The 22,696-nt window shown below is 36.3% G+C and overlaps 2 protein-coding genes and 2 long non-coding RNA genes across 4 annotated transcripts; 2 read left to right on the top strand and 2 right to left on the bottom strand.

Moving 5' to 3' along the window:
- Window positions 1-359: 359 nt before the first annotated feature.
- LOC115229135 lies at window positions 360-981 on the bottom strand. Its single transcript, XR_003883298.2, has 3 exons — window positions 789-981; window positions 559-718; window positions 360-527 (listed from the first exon to the last, which is right to left on the bottom strand). It is a non-coding gene; the product is annotated as an uncharacterized LOC115229135 (long non-coding RNA).
- A 2,314-nt stretch (window positions 982-3,295) lies between these two features.
- LOC118761311 lies at window positions 3,296-3,742 on the top strand. Its single transcript, XR_004997282.1, has 3 exons — window positions 3,296-3,370; window positions 3,404-3,479; window positions 3,529-3,742. It is a non-coding gene; the product is annotated as an uncharacterized LOC118761311 (long non-coding RNA).
- Window positions 3,743-3,911: 169 nt separating this feature from the next.
- On the top strand, window positions 3,912-6,007 carry LOC115229142 (cyclic nucleotide-gated channel rod photoreceptor subunit alpha-like). Its single transcript, XM_036499121.1, has 2 exons — window positions 3,912-3,999; window positions 4,626-6,007. The coding sequence occupies exons 1-2, from the start codon at window positions 3,912-3,914 to the stop codon at window positions 6,005-6,007; spliced, it is 1,470 nt and encodes a 489-aa protein (XP_036355014.1).
- A 9,807-nt stretch (window positions 6,008-15,814) lies between these two features.
- LOC115229143 lies at window positions 15,815-16,156 on the bottom strand. The gene has a single exon (XM_029799553.1). It carries the CDS (start codon window positions 16,154-16,156, stop codon window positions 15,815-15,817), a length of 342 nt encoding a protein of 113 aa, XP_029655413.1.
- Window positions 16,157-22,696: the final 6,540 nt, after the last annotated feature.

A 22,696-nucleotide genomic window follows, 5' to 3' on the forward strand; every position in this document is an offset into this window, starting at 1 on the left:
AATATATCAATTAATGCCAGAAATATTAAAAAACAAAAAAATGCCAATTTAAACACAAAAATTAGTACAAATCCAGGCATCGACAGTTTCCCTCAACTCAGCACTCGCATGCTGTGCTTGCTAAACTAAAAATAAGGAGAATACATCAATGATATCAAACACACTGTCGACTGACAACCCTCCGTCCTTCAACTTCTTCATTGCGACCACATTTCCCTCCAAATCAAAGGCCAGGACGACACTCAAACATATTTTCCCCTCAAAACTACCTCCCGACTGAACACAACTCTTCCTCCACACACCCATCCAACACATGACTCTCCCCAATCTACAAAACACACAGAATACTCCACTTTGCACGTGGTCACCACTGTGGGACACTCCTTCACGTCCAGACGGGATCCCTTCCCCACCGGCTCCACCTCACCCTCCGCGGAAACTGAGACCAACGGGAGGATTGTGTCCGCCAAGGCTACTTTTATAGCCAGGGATGTGACGTCATATATATTCCCGCCAGATTCCAATAACTGAAGTGAGGTTAACCACCGTGAATATAACCAAAATGTCAATGTGGAGTAACCAGCATATTTTTGACGGAATTATGCAGAGGGAAGGATTATGGTGGTAATTCGAAAACGCGGAGTTAATGAAGCCCACGACTTCCGCTGACATTTGGCTGGGAAAATCATTATCGTTTTCGGAAAAGACATTTTTTGAACTAAATAAAATTTATATTATAAATTAATTATATTTAATTCAATTAATATTTTTTAAATTAAATAAATTACCATTCAAAATTAAATTCAATTCTCCCCGATGTGGGTGTCGATTGGTTTGGAGTTGAAAGCTCGCATTTTACCCCAACAATGACCTCAGTATTACCCTGAGTGATTACTACGATTGAAATACTTGTCTAACACGAGCTGATCCATTAGCATTGACAAGTATTCCACTCTCAATGCCTATTTCCCTTAAAGAACGGCAGTCTCTACCATCAATTCGCACATTGTTCTAAAAATTGGTATATTTTGATATACCTTTATTCCTTCTAATATAAACTGCTTTTCTAAATAACTTAGCATGTCCCACAACAGCTATTATTATTAATAATTTATTTAATAATAATATTAAAAAATAATAATAAAATAATTAATTATTTAAAAACAAATCAATCAGACCAAACCCCCTCAGACTCATTATCAGAACAGTTAATAGACACCCTCCTCTTCTCCAAAGCAGTGTTGAGAGCAGATATCATTCCACAGGCAGGCTGTACCCCCCTCTTATCCCCCACAGGATTTAGTTTAACCCCCCCAGCCCGAATAGCCTCCATTAACACACTCCTCTTGCCCTCCTCAGCCGGAGACTTGCCTTGGCCGTTTTTGTCGACTTTGGGAGGGTTTTGATTGGTTTTTGATACTTTTATGCTCAATTCGGCCATCAATCCTTCAAAGGAGACCTTTCGGGGAGATATAGCCGAGATATTCTCCTCTTTTTTGGCATTTTGGACTACCTGAGAGGACTCCTCGGGGATTTTATGGTCAGAAAAATCCGCGTTTTTTTGTTCCACGGTCATTTCACGGTTTTTATTGCTCATAAATGTCCTCATAATCTAAAATATATTAATACTAGTTAATATATACATAATTTATATCATAAGAATCTTCTAGATTACGAATTATTGATTTTCTGAGTGATATTTTGACAGAGGAGTCCAGAATTTGAAATTTCTGGGGCTTTTCGCACGTGTTGAGTGCTTCTTTTAAGGGTTCTGGAATTTTCTCGAACGGATTTGGCGGGCTTTTAAAATTGATGTTCATTTTAGTCCATTTAGGGGTGAAATTGTGGATTTTTTGACTTAAATTTTGTTGTTTATTGCCAAGTGAGTTTGTGATGTTTGATATTTCAGTAATTTCGAGTGATATTTTAGTGAATATGTCACGAGAGCGTGAGGATAGGTCACTGATTTGTCTCATTATGTTGACAAATGCACATCCCGTCATAAAATTGAATGAATTTTGGGCAGATTCGGGGACCTCAGGGTCATATAGCTGCTCATTCTTGACTGTATTTATGTTTAAAGGCATGCCACACGTGAAATAATCAAAATATAAATAAATTTAAATATTTTTAAAAACTAAATTATTATTAAATTAAATATAAATGTATATTTAATATATAAAAATTTGAATAATTTTATTCTTTTTATATTAAAATCATTTTATATTATAATAAATTTTTAATTTAAATTAATTATTATTATATTAATTCCCATAATAATTATAATAACATAAATAATAAAATATTAAATATATTCAAATATATTTGCTGTGGTTAAATGGATACCCCACCTATCAATCCTCATGTTAGTCTAGAAGTCTCGCTAGAATGTGACGTACGAGAAATACTGCCAGATGGAGAGGAAATATATATTAAGTTAATTCAAAATATTATTCCCAGACCATCCACATTCGCCGAAAAAGTAGGGACACAAAACATTCAAATAATCAACCAAAAAATAAAGGAAAACAACAAAACTATTCCAAACACAACTCATCTGTCCACAATAAACCAAAATTTAAAGTAAAACACAAATAAACTAATTTCAGACTCGCCTACCAAGAAGTTGTCGTCCTCGGCGATTTGCTCAAAATATCCTCCATAAAAAACGATAAATATATCACACTTCAAAAAAGTCATAATTTTCCCGCCAATACTTCAAATGGCGGCATATCCTTTGATCTTCAAAGCAGAAAATTTGTATGAAAATGACCGTCATTTTTAGGCTTTAAGTCGGGCATATAAAGCCCTAATTGACGGTGCAGAAAAACTCGAGCGTGAAAGATTCGGCAAAGATCAAAGCAAGCGGAGTTGCCTTGATGTTAGCCGCGAGATTCTGAGGCTGAGGACCCTCTGGCATTTGAAAAGGACCCCCAGTGGGATTACAGGAGAATTAGACATAAATCCACAAGGTTATTTATTATATTAAATATAAAAAATATATTTAAATTAATTATTTTAAATAAATTGTCTAGTGTCAAATGATTCTTGTGGTGCCACTACATTTAGTTTAATCTGCGACGAAAACGGTGTGTTTACAGTGTCCCTACCAGACGAACTAAAGTGGCCATTATCCCTTAAACTCTCCTCCACAAAAACATGTTTCAACATTGATCTTGTGGGTGATTATACAACAAGAACAAACCCTGCTTCAATAATCCTCCAAAGAGCTCAGAATACTATAATTGTTCAAAAACTATTCCAAACTGTATTTTTGACTATTCAAATATACTAGTTGTGTCTGGAACATGTTGTTTGTGATACTGCAAGAGTGTTGGGAGATCGGATTGTACTCGACATGGCTAATCTAGTATATTCATTACCAGTAGTTGATTCTCTGTAGTCTGTGTTGGACAGTCCTCTATTTACTGCTACATTTGAGTACATACTTTATTACATATATGTGACCCACATGACAAGTATTGTTTATTATTTTATTATTAATTAATTAAATAATATTTTAATTAGAATTTAAATCAAAAATTAATCTTTTGAATAAAGTGATTATTCTTTTAAAGAACTGCAATTTGAGACATTGGTTTGACTGATTTGTTATTTCAGCCTAATTGAGTGTCTAAAGTCCACAAAATTGACTGATGGAGTCACAACCAAGGCTGTGGAGGACTCCTGTCAGTCCTTTGACTGCATTCGAATGCAGATTGTAATGAAATTGGCCAATGTCCCATTCCAGTGAGAATTTGTGGGGATTTTGTGGTAGAAACAAGTTTTTTGTCGAGATTTGTGAAGGGAAAATACGAGTAGTCACCAGCAGGCATAAAATGGTGGATAATTTGACTCAAATTGGCCATATTTTGCACAGAGAAGTAATTTTTTGTTGATTTTTGTAGGCAATGTTATTCAAGTGTGATATTGTTGCATTATTTGCCGCCAAATTTGGATTTATTGAATGCAGTCCACGTGTGTTAGAAAATTGGTCAGGTGAGACAATTTCAAAGGACGAGGCTGTATGTGTATTCCATAGGAAATTAGTGTAGTGTGTGATTAAGGAGTGTAGGTGTGTGGTGGTGGTTGTGTCCCCCAACGAGGATGTCCGTGTGTTGAGGACAAGGTGGCCTTTGGTTGAGAAAAATGTGCCCGAATTGTCAGCACGTGACTTTGTGTCCACATTGGAAGCTGTTTTTTATTTGGAATGATATATATTGATCTTAGAGTTGTTAAATTGGATTAATTAATAGTATAAGTATATATGTAGACAATGCGGACTAATTAGGAAGCCAAATGGAGATGTTAGACCAAGCAGTAAATTCAAATAAATAACAAAAATAGAAATTTAAATCAAAATGGGGAATAAAAAACCGTCGATTAAACTCATTAAAAATGTCCCCAGTTAGTTTAAGTTGGCTGAAAACATTTGTAATCAACACGTCAGGAAAGTTGTACTTTTATTGGCTGTCACTCATGTTTTTGGTGGTGTTGTACAACACACTCATTCTGACAGCCAGATGGTCATTCTGGCGACTGCAGGAGGACTTTTCAGTGGCTTGGACTGTGTTGGATGTGTTTTCAGATGTGGTTTATGTGATTGACATATTCCTCAAGTCCAGGGAAGGTGAGAGTTGTCCGCAATGTAGGCTTCCTTGAACAGGGAATTGTGGTGACTGACATTAAAAAGTTGGGACAAAAATATAGGGCGACTTTGCAGTTTAAATTGGACATTATTTCAGTCATCCCTCTGGACTATCTTTACTTCACAAACCGAGGACTATTCGATAATTATTTCCCCGAAATGCGAGCAAATAGAATTCTAAAAATATATGTAATCGTCAAATATTTCAACTTGGTGGAAAACAAAACCAAATTTCCTAACATTTTCCGAGTGATTGAACTAGTGGCTTACATCCTGATTATAATCCACTGGAATGCCTGTGTGTATTTCTCAGTCAGCAATTCGATTGGATTCTGTTCTGACCGATGGGTGTACGACATGTGTGGGTCAGGGAAGGACCAGTTGATATATATGTATATATACAGCTTCTATTGGTCTACTCTCACTTTGACTACAATTGGAGAAGTCCCTCGACCTGTCACTAATTTTGAACATTTTTTTGTAGTCCTCGACTTTTTAATCGGGGTCCTCATCTTCGCAACCATCGTGGGGAATATTGGGAGTATGGTCACCAACATCAACTCCTCGAGGATCGAGTTCCAACAGAGCATGGACGGGGTTAAACAGTACATGGAATTACGCCATGTTGACAAATCACTGCAAATTAAGATCCTCAAATGGTTCAACTATCTTTCCGCAAATAAACAGTCTCTTAATGATGACAAGGCTCTCGATATTCTCCCAAGCAGACTCAGGGCTGAGATTGCTCTTAATCTTCATTTTGAGACACTCAAACAAGTCAAATTATTCAAAAATGTCGAGGCTGGTCTTCTCATGGAAGTTGTTCTTAAACTCCGACTTCAAGTCTTCAATCCCGATGACTATATCTGCAGAAAGGGGGACATTGGGAGGGAAATGTATATTGTCAAAAAAGGGATCCTCAACGTCGTCTCCGAGGACGGGAACACAATTTTTGCCACCCTCAAGGAAGGTGCTATTTTTGGGGAACTGAGCATTATGAATATTCCTGGGAATAAGACTGGGAATAAGCGGAGTGCTAGTATCCGCAGTTTTGGGTACAGTGATCTGTTTGTGCTACAGAAGGATGACTTGTGGGATGTCCTTAAGGAATATCCCGAGGCTGAAAAAACTTTCATAGCCACGGGGGAAGAGATTCTTAGAAAGGATGGTCTTTTGGACGAGGAATTGGCCGAACAGGCCAAAATTGATAGAGAAAATGAAAAATTGCAAATTTTGGCTTTGTCGAGTAAAGTTGATAAATTGGAGAGGACTCTTGTCTCCTTTATTGGGACATTTGAATCGCGACAAATTCAACTAAAAAATAGATTGGATTCGCTTGAGGGTCGAATAAATATATAATTCTATTTTAATGTCATTTTTTAAATACATTTTTGAATAACAATTTTTCTTTTCCTGAATTAATAAGTTTTTTCAAACTAAATAATTTGTTATTTCTATCAATGTTAATAATTTATAAAATATATTCTAAACATATTTTTTAAATATTTTTAAATATATCACGTTGCATTAATGATAAGAAAGCAGATTCTATTTGGCTTGTTTCTTGGCCAGTTTGTGTCCTTAGCCATATTCGGGACCTCAATAACAAGCGAATATTTGCAAGAAAAAAATTTTAATGTTCCTTTAAGTAACATATTCATTAAAAATTGTCTTTCTAGCTCAAAATATTTTCTTTTATCTGATCATATCAATTTTTACATGTTCATACAGTCTCTACAAAAAGTTAAATTCAAAAATTTGGATTGTTCTTAAGTAAGTATGTTCTCAAACACTAAGAGAAAATTGGATAGCCTTTTTACTAGTTTCAGTAACAGACGTCGAAGGCAATTATTTGGTAGTGAAAGCCTACAGTAATGCAAATATAACAAACATCCAAGTTAACTTATTTCTATATTCTAGTTAATGGATTCGCTTATTATTGTCACTGTGTTTATAATCTGTTCTACACTACTCAAAGTTAAATATAAAATTGTGCATGGAATATGTATAATTGCTGTCCTTTTCGGTTCAAGTTGTCTTGTTGTTGGGGATATTTTATTATATGGATATTCAGGTTTTTTGATAAAAAATATTTTTTAGGTTTTAAATCTATTTCTGGACTTGTTTTTGCTTTTTTTGGTTTTGTTAGTTATGGTATTTCTAATGTCATCCAAGAATATATTGTCAAGACTACCAATACGCTACAATTCATGACAATTTTTAGCACATTTGGGTTACTTATAACAGCCGCACAAATGTAGTATATATATGTAATGCCAGGGCTATTTTAGAGTATGAAACACTTAAAAAAGTGCCCTTCAATGGATATATTGGAGGGGCGATTGTCGGATATACCAGTTGTATGATCTTTATATATTCTCTTGTACCTTACGTAATGAAATACAGCGGAGCTTTGATGTTAAATATAGGTGTATTGTCGTCGGATATATTTACGCATATCTATGGGTATATACGACTTCATTATAAAGTATGTATAGGATTAATTTTTAGTTTCATTATTTACATGTTTTTGCGTTTTTTGTTGTGACGTTTGGAGGTGCGACTTATGCTTTTTATGAACCCGCATCCGAACCTGATTATACACTTTTTAAAAAAATAACAACAGTGAAACAAAAAGAGAACATAAATGAAATTGATCTTATTTAAAAAATATATTTTTATGCTAAGCAAAAGTACATATCTTAGGAATTTTTAAGTTACAAGTCCATTTTCTAACTTGGACCCACACACAAGAAAAAGAAAAACAAGTAAAGTTAATTTCCCGGCCCTACCTACGATTAGTTAAAAAATTAACTCTTTGCTAAAAATAAAGTGTGTATCCTGCCAGTGGGGAGTTATAGAATACTCTGGCTCTGCGGAAAAGGCTATATTATTATAGTTCCATCCCATGTTAATATAATACGTACTATTTTCACTCATTCAGGATAAATTAATTCCAACTCTTTCAAAAAGATTCAAAGAATAATATCCCGAGCGGATCCCTCCGTAGTTCCAACTATTAACAATTCCAACTAACATTTCGAGGATAATATTTGGATACATTAGCAAATGGCTTCCAAAAAACAAATTCGTTGTGGTCCGAGATAGAATGAACAAGAATTAACGAAATTTAAAAGAATTAACAAAAGGACGCCACCGGGAGTGGAGCTTGCCGATCAATATAATATCTTTCTACATTTTCTACACTAAACAATTTTAAAATTTATATTTTTAAAAAGAATGATTCAATAATCGAAGAAATTAAACAAAATTTTGAAAAATTCTGAAGAAATACTTACTTTTCAAGCTGACCAAAGAAAGAAGAAAATTTACTTGTCCAAGTCTCATCCATTCGACAGAGATTATTTCTCAGAATGGCTTATAGAATTGAACAAAAAATGATTTTGCAAAAAAAATCTAATTTTATTTGATAATGCTACTGTACCCTTACATGATTTTGAGATGAGTAGCATCGAACTCTTTTTTCCTCGAAATACAACATTGAGTTATACTTATGATAGCAACGTAGATCACAAAAAAAGTTACGGAAAAGTAGAATAAATTTACTCTATTGAATTGCTTGATATTCATAAATCAAGCTTGGTTAGAAGTATCGTAATTGATAATTACAAATTGTTTCAAAAAAGCATTTGAAAATGCGTTAATACAGAACCTGACAGAAATAGAGGAAATAGATGATAAAAATTTTTTGAATCATGATCAAATTGACGACGAAAACTTTATACAAAACTTTTGAAAAAACTAAAACAGCAAGACCAAAGTTAGAGAAGAAGATGAAAAAATTTATATTCCGATACTATATGAAGCTAGTGAATATGCGAAGGCGCATGAATTATGGTTTCTTGAAAATGATTATGAACAAAGAGGAAAAGTATACGAAATACAAAACATTTAAAAAAAACTAATCATTCTCAAAAAATCACCGATTACATGATTAATTTGATTCATGTTCTATTTTTTGTTTACGGAAGTCATTAATCCGGATAATTATGTTATAATAGTACGCTGGAACTCTTTTTTGATCGCGTCAGCCTCTCGCCCAGTAAAGAATCAGCCTTTTTAATTTATTAAATTAATTAATTAATCGTTACCTACAAAACCTTTATTCATTAAAATTATGTTAATTCCAGGCCATTAATGTTAATTTAATCAGACAAACTTATCATTTGATCCTAATCTCCCGTTATAAGTGCACAGAATGTCTGGATTTGAAATTCAAAAATCTCTTTTTACCAAAAATGTTGAAAACTCAAAACCTAATCGAAAAAATCAAATTTTTAATGAATATTACAATTTTTTACAGAAAATGGAGGAAATAAAAACAAAACTAACTAAAGATACTCCAAGAGAAAATCAACGGCTGCTTCGTACTACAAATTTCAGAAATTAAAATTAAAAGATTGATTAAAATAAAAGATTGATTAAAAACACAAATGATACAATTAAATATTATTCTTATATTGAACAAAACTTCAAAATTTGCACGAATGCCATTTATCATTGGGTCATGAAGGTCAAATAGAATGATGTATGAGATTAAACAAAAATATAACTAAAGAAATAATTATGATTTATTTGAATTTATGCGAAATAAGGCAGAAAAAGACGAAAATCCCTTAAAAAAGAATTGTAGTTAGGTCTATTCAAAATGAACAATTTAATTCAAAATGTCAAGTCGATTTAATAAAGAAAAACTCGTTGGAAAGTTAAATTAATCAGAAATTATCGGCCAGCAAACCGGATGGAACAGCTGTTCCCACGCACAACGGCCAACAGGATCCTTTGGATTAGGAATGTAAATTCCCTAGGATCCTTGAAGCGTAATGAACAGAGGTGGCCAAGTTTCTTCAGATGATCAACTGTCTTTGTGCCAAAGACGCACAAGTCTCAACAACAATTGGCCAAAACCAAAAGCCGTCTAACAAGCCCTGGTATTTTTCGGATTTTGTATATTCAGCCCTATTAGCACGGGACCCAGGCAGAGAGGCGGATTCGTTGATGGCCGACTTAGAGAAGAAATCAACACACGTGGCATCCCAAACTAGTGGTTTACCAGCGTCGAAAGCGAACAACGTCGAGCCATCAGGCCTTTTTCCATCACCACGGTCAAGACCATTGGCTCAAGGACAGAAGGATACCCTGCCTTTTCGAGGGCATGGAGAATGATCTTGTCTTTTCGAGGGCATGGAGAATGATCATTTTTTTTAATTATCAAATCATTTTCTTGTGGTGCTTCTCTTTGTTTCCTTTTGTCATTTATCGTTTTTATCTTGTACTCACATCCGCTTGCCTTTCATCTCTTTCCACTTTTTATCTTCTTTAATCCATTTATCAATCTAATTTTCCTTATCGATGACTCTCTGTTCCGTTTGTAACACTTGTAACAAAAGGAAGAAAACCATCCGTTGCGACTCCTGTGACGCCAGTTTCCATCGTTCTTGTATCAAGTTGTCTAAGAAGTCTGCTTCATCTCTTACTCGTTGGGTTTGTTCTGCTTGTTCCTCTTTCCCTCCATCATACATTCCTCGTGTCATCAGTTCTGAGTCTTCTGTTCCCATTCGTCCTGCCCGCTTCGTGGACCCCTTCCTGCTTAATCCAGAATCAGTCTTAAGACTTGTTCGAAATTATCGAGCTTCCTATCGTATCCCTATTAGAATTCCCAGATCTGCCCGCTTTTCTGCGGCGAAGGCCTTGTCGGCTTTAATAGAGTCGGTCATTTGTGACCAGACCATTCCGAATTGGAACCGACTGTTCTGCTTTGCAGTATTTGCCCTCGCTTCCCCAGTTCAAGGTTCATGCTCGAACAAATCCCTTTCCTCTTCCATCAAAGAAAATATAAATAAGTTCATAAAAGAATCTTTCATTCTGCCGTCTCTTACGGGAAAGTCCAATAAAACAACTTCATCCATTCCTAAAAACAACAACCCCATTCGGTTACGCAAACGTATCAACTCCTGCTTAATGGCGCACGACGTCGGTTCTGCGGTCCGCATTCTTTCATCTTCCGATTCCGTCCGCACCATTACTCCGGATGTAGTCAAAATTCTCAGCTCTAAGCACCCGACTGGCAATGTGCCTAATTTTTATGGCCAAACTCCAGAGGGGGTCTCGATTGCTTCTTCGTCTGTCCAGCAACTTTTGTTTGCCTTGAAATCTTTCAGAGGCAATAGTAGTGGTGGTGTCAGAGAAAAAAAGGCCAGAGAAAAAAAGGCTCAGGACGAAGATTTAAACTTAAATCTGATGATCTCGGAATAATTCAACGTGAACAAAAAACTGACGTTGATTTCAATTCCGTAAATTTTTTTTCAAATGAAATTTTTTTATTTCTTAAAAGAAAACAGAGAGAAAAGAGAGTTAACAAGAGGACTTCCCCGCCTCGTAAATGGAGAAACAGTTTCCACGTACAATGGCAAAGGAAATCCTCTGAAGATTCCGTAAAATGTTCGGAAATTTTACGTTCTGAAACGGGAACTTTAAAAAGGAAGAAAAACTGAAAGTAATTTGTTATCACTACCAAGAATTTGAAACGGATGATTTCTTAAGAATCATTGCTAAGTACACTTCTTTTAAAACAGAATAAAATTTTTATTGTTTTCTTCCTAGGCGAGTTGTCTGGCACCGGTGTTCTCTGTTCTTTCATCTTCTTTTATGTCTCGCTGCACTTCAGAACGTATTCCATCTTGGGTAAATTTGGAAAAACATACAGTGAAATACAAGATATCCCAAAAGTTTTCTCGGCACGATATCGAAAATTATCAGAAGCTATTTAAACGACTGCTCGACGGACAAAAACCCGGGTATGGTTGACCATATTTGCTTAATCGTTGAGAAATATTTTAAATGAATGAGGTCGAAAAGTTAATGTCCATTTCAACTGTGTTAAATATGCCAAAACTTTTACTAAAAAACAAGAAATCAGTAACAGCTCAGAAAATAAGAAATACAATGAAAAAATTGGTCTGAATGCTTATCCGCCTACGAAAAGGCCACTTCTTACCAAAAGCAACTATTTGTGGTTCTCAGAAGTGGTTTTTGATGACCTCCGGAGTATCCGTATAATAAAATGTTTGTATCATCCAATAGACCACATAAAATGTCTAAACCTACCTACCAACTCTAACTAAGGATACACGTCATCTCAAGATGTGAGGCCTACTAGTCCAGAAATCAATATGCGAGTTCTCCACGTGTATGTAACCAATCTAGGAAGACGTATGACCAACCGGGGCGCTTTCCTATCGGATTTTTCAGAGATTTATTTTATCTTTGATCCACTAGAAGCGTTTTGTTATGATCTTGGCCCACCCCTTGAGCGAGGTTGGCGGTACTTTGTTCGAACTATAGTTTCGAACCCTTCTGAAGCGGTTATTGTTTACCGCTCTCTACCGCCCCTCCTTCCCCGCATTTATAATGTTGTGGGCTCGTTGGGTTCTTGGGCCGCTGGTTGGCCATTCCCAACTTGGCGGACTATCAATCCTCCGTCTTTCCCTCATGAGTGGTTTTCATCTTCTTGGGATTTCCTAAGAAGCATCAGAATTCCCTTATTTTCTTTGTCTTTTGATCTCCCCTTTTTTCGAAACCTTTCTTTGTCGTTCTCATCAATTTGGTCTTCTTTTAGATCAACTTGGATCTTCTCAAGGTGTTCATCTCGTTTGCATGGAATTCCTTTTCCAAGCCTTCCCTCTTTTTGTTCTTTTAACAACACATACAATTTGTCTCGCGCCATTCCTCGCGTTTCGAATTTCTGGCGTTCAAGCTTCAACGGCTTCGCAAACCTCGCTCGTGTTGCTTTCTCGTCTATGAAAACCCTTTTTCGTTAAATTTTCAGGGCACCAGCACTCACTCTTGATTTTGTTTTCAAACCAATACGTGATGGTCTTAAAAATGTTTTTCACGCCTGTGGTTCATTTATCTGGACCATAACTGGTGTCGTTTTGAGTTTTTGCCTTGTTGTCCTCATTTTTATTTGTGTGTTGTTGATTATCATCCTCATTATAGACAAGGTTTATTCGAGATCCTACACCACTCTTGAAGCCTATGATGGCTCTTGGGACCATGACGATGCGGGTTATCGACACTACGGTCTCGTTGCCCGCGTTCGCATTTTTTGCAGTGAGCGCTTTAGCGTTTTGCATAATTCCAATGAGACTATCAAAGGACTATTTATCCGGGATTTTTACATAGAACAACCGAACCCACGTAAAACCAGCCATGCCCACCCGGTAGTACCCGCGGTTGGCATGTCGCCCCAGATGTCACCATGCACGTGGTGGATGATTCAATCAATGCTGATTTGGTTGAATTGGTCGACGTTGACTACTATATGGATCTGGCTAACGTCTGTTGCAACTTGCGCCCCGTTTGTTTATACACTGCAAATCCAAAACTCACTGGTGGCATCCTTCCTGCGGGCGAAGGGTTTTATTACTTTGATCGTGATAGTAATCTAGTCACTCAGATTAATGGTTGCTCTACCTACCGCCATCGTATCTACGACTTCTCAAAAGATTACTTCGTATGTAAGAACCGCAAGGGTTGGTTCAATTGGTTTGTAAGTTTCTTCGTAAACGTGCTGACTGTCATTCGCATAGATGTGTTAAACAACGATGATTATCACCAAGTTGTGTTGTTAACTCCTGTGAGAACTTTGTACGCAGATTTTCTTTCGCCTATTCAAAAACATGCTTTGAAACCTAAAAATTTAATTTACGGTGCCCTGGTGCTTCAATGGAATACTAGCGGGAATCATCTCGCAGTTTCTGTTGTGGGCCAACATAAATCCGTTCTCGTCCCACACGAGTCCTTTTCTCGTTTCTTGGCGTCACTTTATTCACCTAGTGATCCAAATCCATCTACCAAAAATAATTTTAAAAATTAAAAAAATAATTCTAATTTAACCAAGAATGATGTAAGAAAATTAGATTATAATTTATTTAAAAAAAAGTCGATTTATTACAAATCCAATTTTTTTTGTCAGGCACTGTAGTTGTGTGCAAGCTCTGGACGACAGGTCTTCACATTACTATATGCTGCATTTTGCTAATCACTACAGACAGACTGGTTTGAAGCCTTCAATTCCCGTATATTCTGGTCTGGATATCAAACTGCATGTGGAAACCATCACGAACGCCCATTCGGTCCTTTGTTAAACTCGAACCTTCCAAACCCACCAAATCCCCTAGACAAATCAACCAGTAACACGTTAGCCAGACCCTTGGGCTTTCGGCTTACTCATACCGGTTTAAGGATGAGGTTCTAACAAAACACTCCTTTTACTGCCCGGGGTTTGGCCCAAAACGTATTGCTTCCCTTGTTAAACACGCCATTGTCCAAAATTTAAATCCTATGATTACTCCGCCTGGGATTTCACGGTGAATAATCTGGATCGCAGCGTTTATATACACTTGCCTTTCCCTCGTACGCTGACGAAGTAGTTCGCTTGTTGTGCAATGAGGTGAACCAGCAAGCTCGCCTCACTACATGTGACGGCCGTACGCAGTCGTTCAATTATGAGTATGCGAGGTTGACTGGTTCGCCAATCACAACTGATATGAACACAGTTATCAACCATTTCAACCTTTGGTTAAGCATTTATTGCCAATGATGCGAATCTTTCCATCAAAAGCATAGATTGTCTTTGCTATGTGATGACTTGCTTTGTGCAGAAATTGAGTCCGCCCGATTATCTTTCCTACAACGTTTTTTGGGCAAACGTGTGTAACTTTGCAAAGCCAGTCTAACTTTTGCAAAGGCCTGCTAGCATGCGATTACGTACTAGATCAACTAAAAGCTTTTCAAAAATCAAAAATCAGTATAATTGCGAATGCTTGAGTATCCATAACAGGATCTCATTCGGCCATAGTTAGGCGAAACTTTTGTCACAGTTATTAACCAATTTGCTCTAACTATAAACATAAAAATTGCTTTCCCTCGTTTTTTGCCAATCATTTGAATATAAAATTTGAAATGCACCACATTCACTAAAACTTGAGAGGTAGAAGAAATTATAATGAAACAGCTATGCGTAGTTTAAACATCCCCCAAAACATATGAAGACGTGGTTAGGACAGAAAAACAAAGATCAGAATGACGTGAGTTCAAATTTACAATCAGATCGACTGTACATGTAAGAATTAATTGAAATATATATTGGTATTCTGCAAGGCGTCTTCTTATCGCCAATATTCTTTGATAAAAAGTCGTATTTCTATTTTTCAATCTTTACTTGCTGTAAATTTTAGAAAAAAGTTATTCCAACTTCAACCAGAAAATTTCGATTCCTTATTTTTCAAAAACAAACAATTCGAAGTTGTTATGTTCCAAGACGATGTCAGTCTATAAATGTGTTGACTCTGATTTCAATTTTCTCATTTGTCGATAAAAATTCTACCGAATTTGTTTTGAGCTTTTTGTCATTCTTGAGACAAAATTCTCGACACAAATAAAAAGTGGATGTATCTCACTAGTTTATGTCTTCTGACATAATCAAATGACTTAATTCGAAACTTTGTCAGGAATTCTAATTAAATGACGTATTTGTGCAGTCTGTAGCTTTATAATATGTCGCAAAATACGCTTCCAACAATCCCATGCTGTGAATCATGGTGACCTTCATAGTTGACAGGGTTGATATGGTGACCTACATAGTCAAACACTAATTACTAACTTTTGTATTCACAATCGATAAATAAATACAATCATATTATTAACTAAAATCACCCTGATCGTATGGCGGAATATAATAACGCATATACATAGAATCAGACGGCGTGAGATTTGACAAGCGTGCACGCTAGCGGAGCGTCGCGTTTCTTTTTGTGTTCATTTCTTTCATGAAACTAAATCAAATATAAAAGCTATTTATCTGGTCAACGTAGACATCAGATCTGTATCTACAGAAGAATTGTCCCACAATAGTCCCCTGGGGTAACACTCCTAGGCGGCCAACTAGAAAGCCAGCAGATCCAAAAAGATCACACCATTACAGACACTAATTACTAACTAAAGTAACCCTGATCGTATGGCGCAATATAATACTAAATCAGACAGTCTGGAAAATACAAATCAAAAGTAACTAACATATTAAAACCATATTAATCTAACCACGTGAAAAACCATAGTTGATAACGTTTAATTATAGAGTATTCAAAACAAGAAAGAGAACGAGTTAATTAAGAGTATATTTTTCTCGTAGGGCACCCCAGTGTCACTAGGCTCGAGAGCAGATTTTCTAATCTTGAAATTTTCATACATAGCACTGACAAGATCAGTAACGACAATATCCGTAGAATTATGTGAAATAAGTCTCATGGCAAAAACCCCATCAGACCTCAAATAGTTGAGGACAAAGTCCCTAAGAGTGGAATACATATCGCCCTCATCAATCAGTTCATCCCGAAGTGCTTCCTGATGTAGAATACTGTCACTTTTGAACAGCGAATACCAAACCCACTTGCACAAACTAAAGGCATTGAAACAGACTGCCATTATCAGCCAAAACCAATAAAATGCAAAAATTGCCTCTGAGAATAAATTTATCGACAACACACATTGGACAGTGTATCGATGACCTATGACTTCAAATCCCATCTCCCTCACGTTAAAGTCACACAATGTGATTCGTGGGAAGTAATAGGACCCCTTAAACTTTCCCCATTTATGAAATTCTGGACCAATCTAATTCCATACCCATTTACTACTCCATTTGACAAAAGCATGTCGATCAATATGAATTGTGCCACTGTATTTAATAGGTACATGCTCTTTGTGGTAACGTACAACAATGTGATGTAGTTTCCGTACTTCGGCCTGTACAAACGCAGGCAGCCCGCATTATTTCTTTCACAAATCAACCCTCCTGGTGTTAGGCCTGTTCCACCGCTTCCTCATCTCAAATAACGGTCAAAATGTTTAGTAAGCATCTTCACACAGTTGTCCTTAGTGTCCATATTCCCTGCATCGATGTACTGGATTGATATGTTTATTATGTTGTCCAAATTCATTCCACTGCTCTCGTTATTCGCCCTCCAAAATAAACATGGGAGTTGGTAAAAAAGTGCCAATCCGAGTAGAATGAAAGGCATCCATTGGTAGTACCGCAGTTGAGGCTTGTCCTTCAGGCTGTTGGTCTCGGGGACCATTTCGTCCATGGATATGTAGTAAGTGTTCTTGACCCAGCAGATGTTGCTTGTATAACGAATATAATTTCCTAATTAATTTGTTATTAATTAATTTTAAACCTGTGAATTGTGCTGGGCACCAACATTCTATTGGTTCGCCGACATATTGTTTGGTGGTGACCACAACTGCGAATAAAATTAGAAGCATGGATGTGTAGATGTGGTTGAGACGGTCTGTCGCGTCGTCGTCCTTTCGGTTCCCTGCACTGCTCCTTATCACGTTTAAGAGATCCATCTGGCAGAAGAAATGCGCAACAAAGTGTATTTATATGAAAATAAATCGTTAATTGATATTAAATCAATTTACAAAATAATCTTATTAATTTATTTAAAAAATTACTTTTTTTGGCAAATAATACTAAAAACATTTCATTTGGGAAGAGATTTTATTTATGTTTTAAATTTGTATAAAAATTGATTATTTTGCACGTTTTAAATTTCCCCGCAAATCGATATTAAAATTCAATAAAGAATTTTTTATATAAACAATGATCTTCAATATGAATTTGATTTCTTTTCATGGACTCGGTAGAGCATCGAGAAAGTGCAGTCTGAATATCAGAAAGTGACTAGATTAATTATTTATGTTTTAAATCCGTATAAAAATTGATTATTTTGCACTTTTCAACTTTTCCCTCAACTCGATATTCAAATGCAATTAAAAATTGATTTTTCAATTTCTTATTCAAAGTTCAATAATTTATCAAGATTAATGTTAATTAACTATAAAATCGTAATTTTGACAAAAAAGTGTAATTAAGTGTATTTAAATGTAGATTTATGTAAATAAATTATACAAATTTACTAATATTTAATTTCATTTTTTTATTTTTGAAATTTACAATTCTGAAAGTTTTTCCCGGAGCTGAAATTTAGACAAAACCGAATCTCTTAACATTTTGAAAGCACATTATTAACAAATTCCGAAAAAAATTGTTTAAATAAATTAATGACCCATCAATACGAATTTGATTTCCTTTTCTTCGACTCGGCAAACCATCAAGAAAGTTGTAATCTGAATATCAGAAAGTGAAAAAAAAGAAAGTGACTATAGATTAATTAGATTGACAGCTATCAGGAAGAATTCTCCCAATTGTCAAAGTACTCTTGTGGTTGTTAATGACAAACCGTCCAATTTAATCACACATTGAATGTGGTTGTCTGGTGTAAATCCAATTTTGTGGATATACAGTCAAACCCTTCTAAACCGACTTCCTGGTATATCGGAATTCCTTTACAACATGACTTAACTTCTGACTCCGATTCACCTCATGGACTATCACTGCTATTTCACTAAGTATTTGGAGATCGGAAAACTTTTCCGTTTTGTCCCAATCTCGATAGAGAAGTATGGTGTATTGGGTTCAAAGCTGTGGAATTCCTTAAGGAATTAGGGACGATGTGGACTAAACAATAAAGAGACATTCACGAGGGATATTGGCTTCGCCAACACATTGAAATTGTGATAAGAAACAGCAATACTGCCTGCCGGTGCGTGACAATTTAATTATTGCTTAAATGTGTTTATTGTACCAAATGAAAACAAATTAAGTTAGGAATAGGCAGAGGGGAAACTCTGGAGGCTAAAGCACGCACCCTCCTGCGGAAAGTACCGCATGCGTGTTGCCACGGAGAACAGCGATGAATATCCCCTGCAATAGCTACGAAACCTCGCGTGGCTCTTTCATCCTGTGAGCCAGTTTCCTCCCGATGTCGCTAATGAAGGCCGAGGTAAGAGGTCCGGCGACACCCAATGTCTCCCAAGCGATTGGTACGAAAATAAAGCGGCGTCCAAGTTCTTGGTATTTTTTAATTTTGGCCGTCTCAGTCTTTTCCGCAGCGGACCCGGGGAAATTGCTTAAATTGATAAATTTTTCAAAAATTTAAAAAATGAACAAAAAATTTAGATTCTTGTTTTAACAACACTTTTTTATGTAATTAAAGTTGATTGACTGTTAACCCAATCATGATTAATTTCTCCAAACTTTTGTTTTTTAACCCAAAGATGGCCTTTTCACATTCTTGTAGACAATTCATTCGAACAACCTCATTTCCGTCAGAATATTTTATAGTAGGGAATTCGGGATATTTATAGCTGGAATACCTAAACAATCACTGACGTACATACACAAGTCAATCGACTGTTTTTATTCCTCTACTGTAAATGCAGTAAGGTTCTACGTTTTGAAGCACTTTGGTATTTGAAGTAGAATTTGTTTACATATTTAGTAAATAGATCATTGCAGATTTGTTCATATTTTTATAAATTCTACGCATTTCAGCGATACAGCAATATTTGAATAAGAATTTTATAATCGTCTAATGAGTAAGTTTCATCTTCTATTTGGAAAACACTGTCAGAATGAGGAAAAAGTTCAAATATGCTTTGGTGCTTAAATCCGATAAGAAAAGCAGTTGTATAGCCCAAAAATGCTGAATATATTTTTTCTCGTAACTCGCGAGTTTGGATCATCTAAAATCTTGCAGTAATTATGCATCCATAGCTGTGAGTAAAAAGGGCAACATGCACGTTATAAGTTGTTTTTCATCTGATCTAAAATGAATAAACGGTGTTCAAGACTAGCACCTAAATAATCTGACCCGAAAGTCGTAAGAAATCTCATTTAATAGTCAGACCTCTTTAATTTACCACCTCTCTGATTTGCCACTGACATTCTGTTTTTTTCTATTTTTACCATCTTTCTATTTGTACCACTTTTTCAGGTTTATTTTAATTTTTTATTAATTAATTTAGTGCTTAATTAGTGATGTTAATTACTGTCAAAACAAGTGTTTGAATTCGTTTCATGTTGCTGCACGTTGTTCTTGCGGTTCGTTATTATATCATTGTTCTATCATTGTGCCCCAGCCAATATAAGTCTATTCTTAAACTTTAAAATCTTTAAAGCCCGGGGAATCGATTGGATTGAAAAATAAAGTAATAAACCTTATTATTTGGGTTTTTAGATGTCTTTTATCGAATATACAAAAGTCTCACTCAATCTGAAAAACACCCTGAATGAACGTGTCAGTATCAAAATAGTCTAAGGTGACGTCCTCTGATGTACGACCTCGCCCAAATCACGTACCCTGCCGATCGTCTGCACAGCCTACTCTACTCTTTCAATAGTTATATTTGGAACATTCCTCATCAACTCTGCAAGTGGAGTTCATCAATGTGATTCTTTTTGGGGACTTTTATTCTCTCGAAATTCAAAAAACCGAAAAATCGTGTGAAATGGATCTTAATTTATGGTCTCTGGAGGATCTAAAAAAACCCCTAAAACTATCCTGGGAACGCTCGAATCACTTTTTAAAATTTTTAAACTTGAATTCAGCTATCGTTAACATCAATACAGACGAATCTATCTTGTCCACGCTATTCCCGTTCAAGGGGGGACTCGCTCTCGTTTGGGACGTCACCTGTGTCGACTCGTTTTCCTCGTCATTTCTCATGGACTCTGCCTCCCGCCCTGGCTCAGCCTCCGCACATGCCGAAGCAAAAAAATAACAAAGTATGCCTCATTGGAGAACACCTGCCTTTTCGTCCCTTTGGCTTTCGGGACGAGCGGGATAATCGGCCCAAAAGCTCTGGAGTTCCTTTCGGAAATCGGCTTGATGATCTCAAGGAAGAATCACGAGAGACGTGAGTCTAGCTGGCTTTTTCAGCGCATTTCGCTCGCGATATTGCCTGTTTATTCGCTCGTCCTCTCAATCCAAGAATTAACGTGGATCATTTTATTATTATTACTGTTATCTAAAAAAATCTATCTTTAAGAAGTGGAATACTGAATTCAACATACTGCTGTTTGGATGGACTTTCTCACTAACGAACTTCTTATCAATCCCAAAGCTAACCTATAAGAGACGGAACCACGCCGGAGGCGGAACCTGGAGGCGGAATTTTTCAAATTTTTTTTTAAAATTAAAATTGTACACTAAAATATTTATTAAAACACTCAAATATACATTTTTTGCTCAACTTTATTTCACTTTTTCCCAAAGTGAAAAACTAACCCTAACCGTAACCCTAAACCTAAATGATTTTCCAATGAAAATTAAAACAAAAAATTATTGTTTATTAAAAATTCCGCCTCCAGGTTCCGCCTTTTACCTGTCACATAGTGCTATAAAAAAATCAATTTACTATAAGATTACGCTGAATTTATAAAAATCTGGCAGGAAGCATTCTTTGTTCTGATACACGTGCATGGTGTCAAAATATCCTAGCAATTTCTTGTAGAGATTAGTTTGGCCACTCCATTTGACTCAGCGCCCGAGGAATAGATCCTCTCGTCCAGAAAGATGATTGACATTGTTCTTTCTCAATGCAATACATAGAGAATATTTTTTGATATTGATGCTTGGTTTGCTGCTTGTAAAAAACTGGGGCTGCCTATTTCATCTAATATTAGATGGATTAAATGAAGCCATAAACTAAAGACAGCTACTTTGCTTATAAGTAGCTTGGATGAAATTTTACCCCTGTAAGACAACTGGCTGGCTTCTGGACGACAAATCAGTGAGAATCGGAATCTGCCTCGGCTTGTCCTTTTCGGCCAAACAAAAATGTTTTTTTGGCCGAAGAATTTAGCCAACATTCCCTCTCATGTCGCAGCAGAATTTGACGCTTCTCACGACACGCCGAACTAAACCAGATTGTCTGTCGGTCTCTCTGAAGATCGACTTTCAACTGAATCATGCAGGGATCTTTGCCGAAGACGGGAGAAGATCTGACAGGATGAAAACGTTTCCATTTCTAAGATGTCTATTCTGGGAAGTCATTTACGTAAACTTCTATTTTCCCCAGAACATAAAATCGGAGGATTGGCTCGATAATAGATAAAGTAATCGGGGACCTATCTGAGCACCGGTATTTAGACGAACGAATCTCTTTGGCTATAAACAGGACTAATGCCCTCCTATCCGCCAATAAACATTTTCTGGTTCGATGAAATTAAGTCACGTTAATAAAGCTCCTAAGAAATATATAATTTTATCTTTTGGGTTTTAGTCATAAATTCTTTTAGTGATTTAAATAATAATAATAATAATATCGCGAAAGATTTAATATTAAACCAAAAACAAAAATTAAAACAAAAATTAATTGATATTCTCTCTTCTCTTAGGGGAACTACTCCGTTGACCGGTCATGTCTTGACACCTCTCCTCTTCGTATTGCAGTAAGAAAGCAGACTCCTCTGGCAAGTCAACTGACACTCCCAGTTCTTCTCCTCTAGCGATAAGACTATCCGTTTCCTTCTCAATTTGGTAGTTGTCGACCTTCATGCCATGTTTGTATTCAACGACCATGCTCTCCAGGGTTTTCTTGATTGTCACTGATTGAATGTACGCGAAATATACATAATCGATATAAACTTGGGTGATTATTCAAATTTTTATATTTCATCAGTCGTTCATCTTATAACTCATCTGTGCCTTCCACTCTCAAACCCTCAGAAGAAGAAATTAGAATTTCATTCAAATTATTCGGGAAGAGCAGCTGCAGCGGACTCGATGGATTACGCCCGGGCCATATCAAGGACCTCTCTTCGACTGGAGAGGCAGGCAATACCCTGATATCTGCTATAACCCCTCTAGTCGGTAGGATATTGAGCGGTGAGATCTCCCACTTTGCGAGGAACATGGTCTTCTCGGCACATCTATTTGCATTAAGCAGTTGGAAATTACTTCCGCCGCTTAAAGCCTTTCTTTTCTAACGGAGCACTTAGTTCTCTCCACGTAGCTATGAAGCTATATTTACGCAACGCAATCGCCCAGTTGGTTTTGCTTTTTTACGGAGAAGAAAGCACGCTTATCTTTGGGAACCAAGTCGTTTACTCACGGA

This window comes from Octopus sinensis, unplaced genomic scaffold (genome assembly GCF_006345805.1).
Source record: "Octopus sinensis unplaced genomic scaffold, ASM634580v1 Contig11999, whole genome shotgun sequence".
NCBI classification, from domain to species: Eukaryota; Metazoa; Mollusca; class Cephalopoda; order Octopoda; family Octopodidae; genus Octopus; species Octopus sinensis.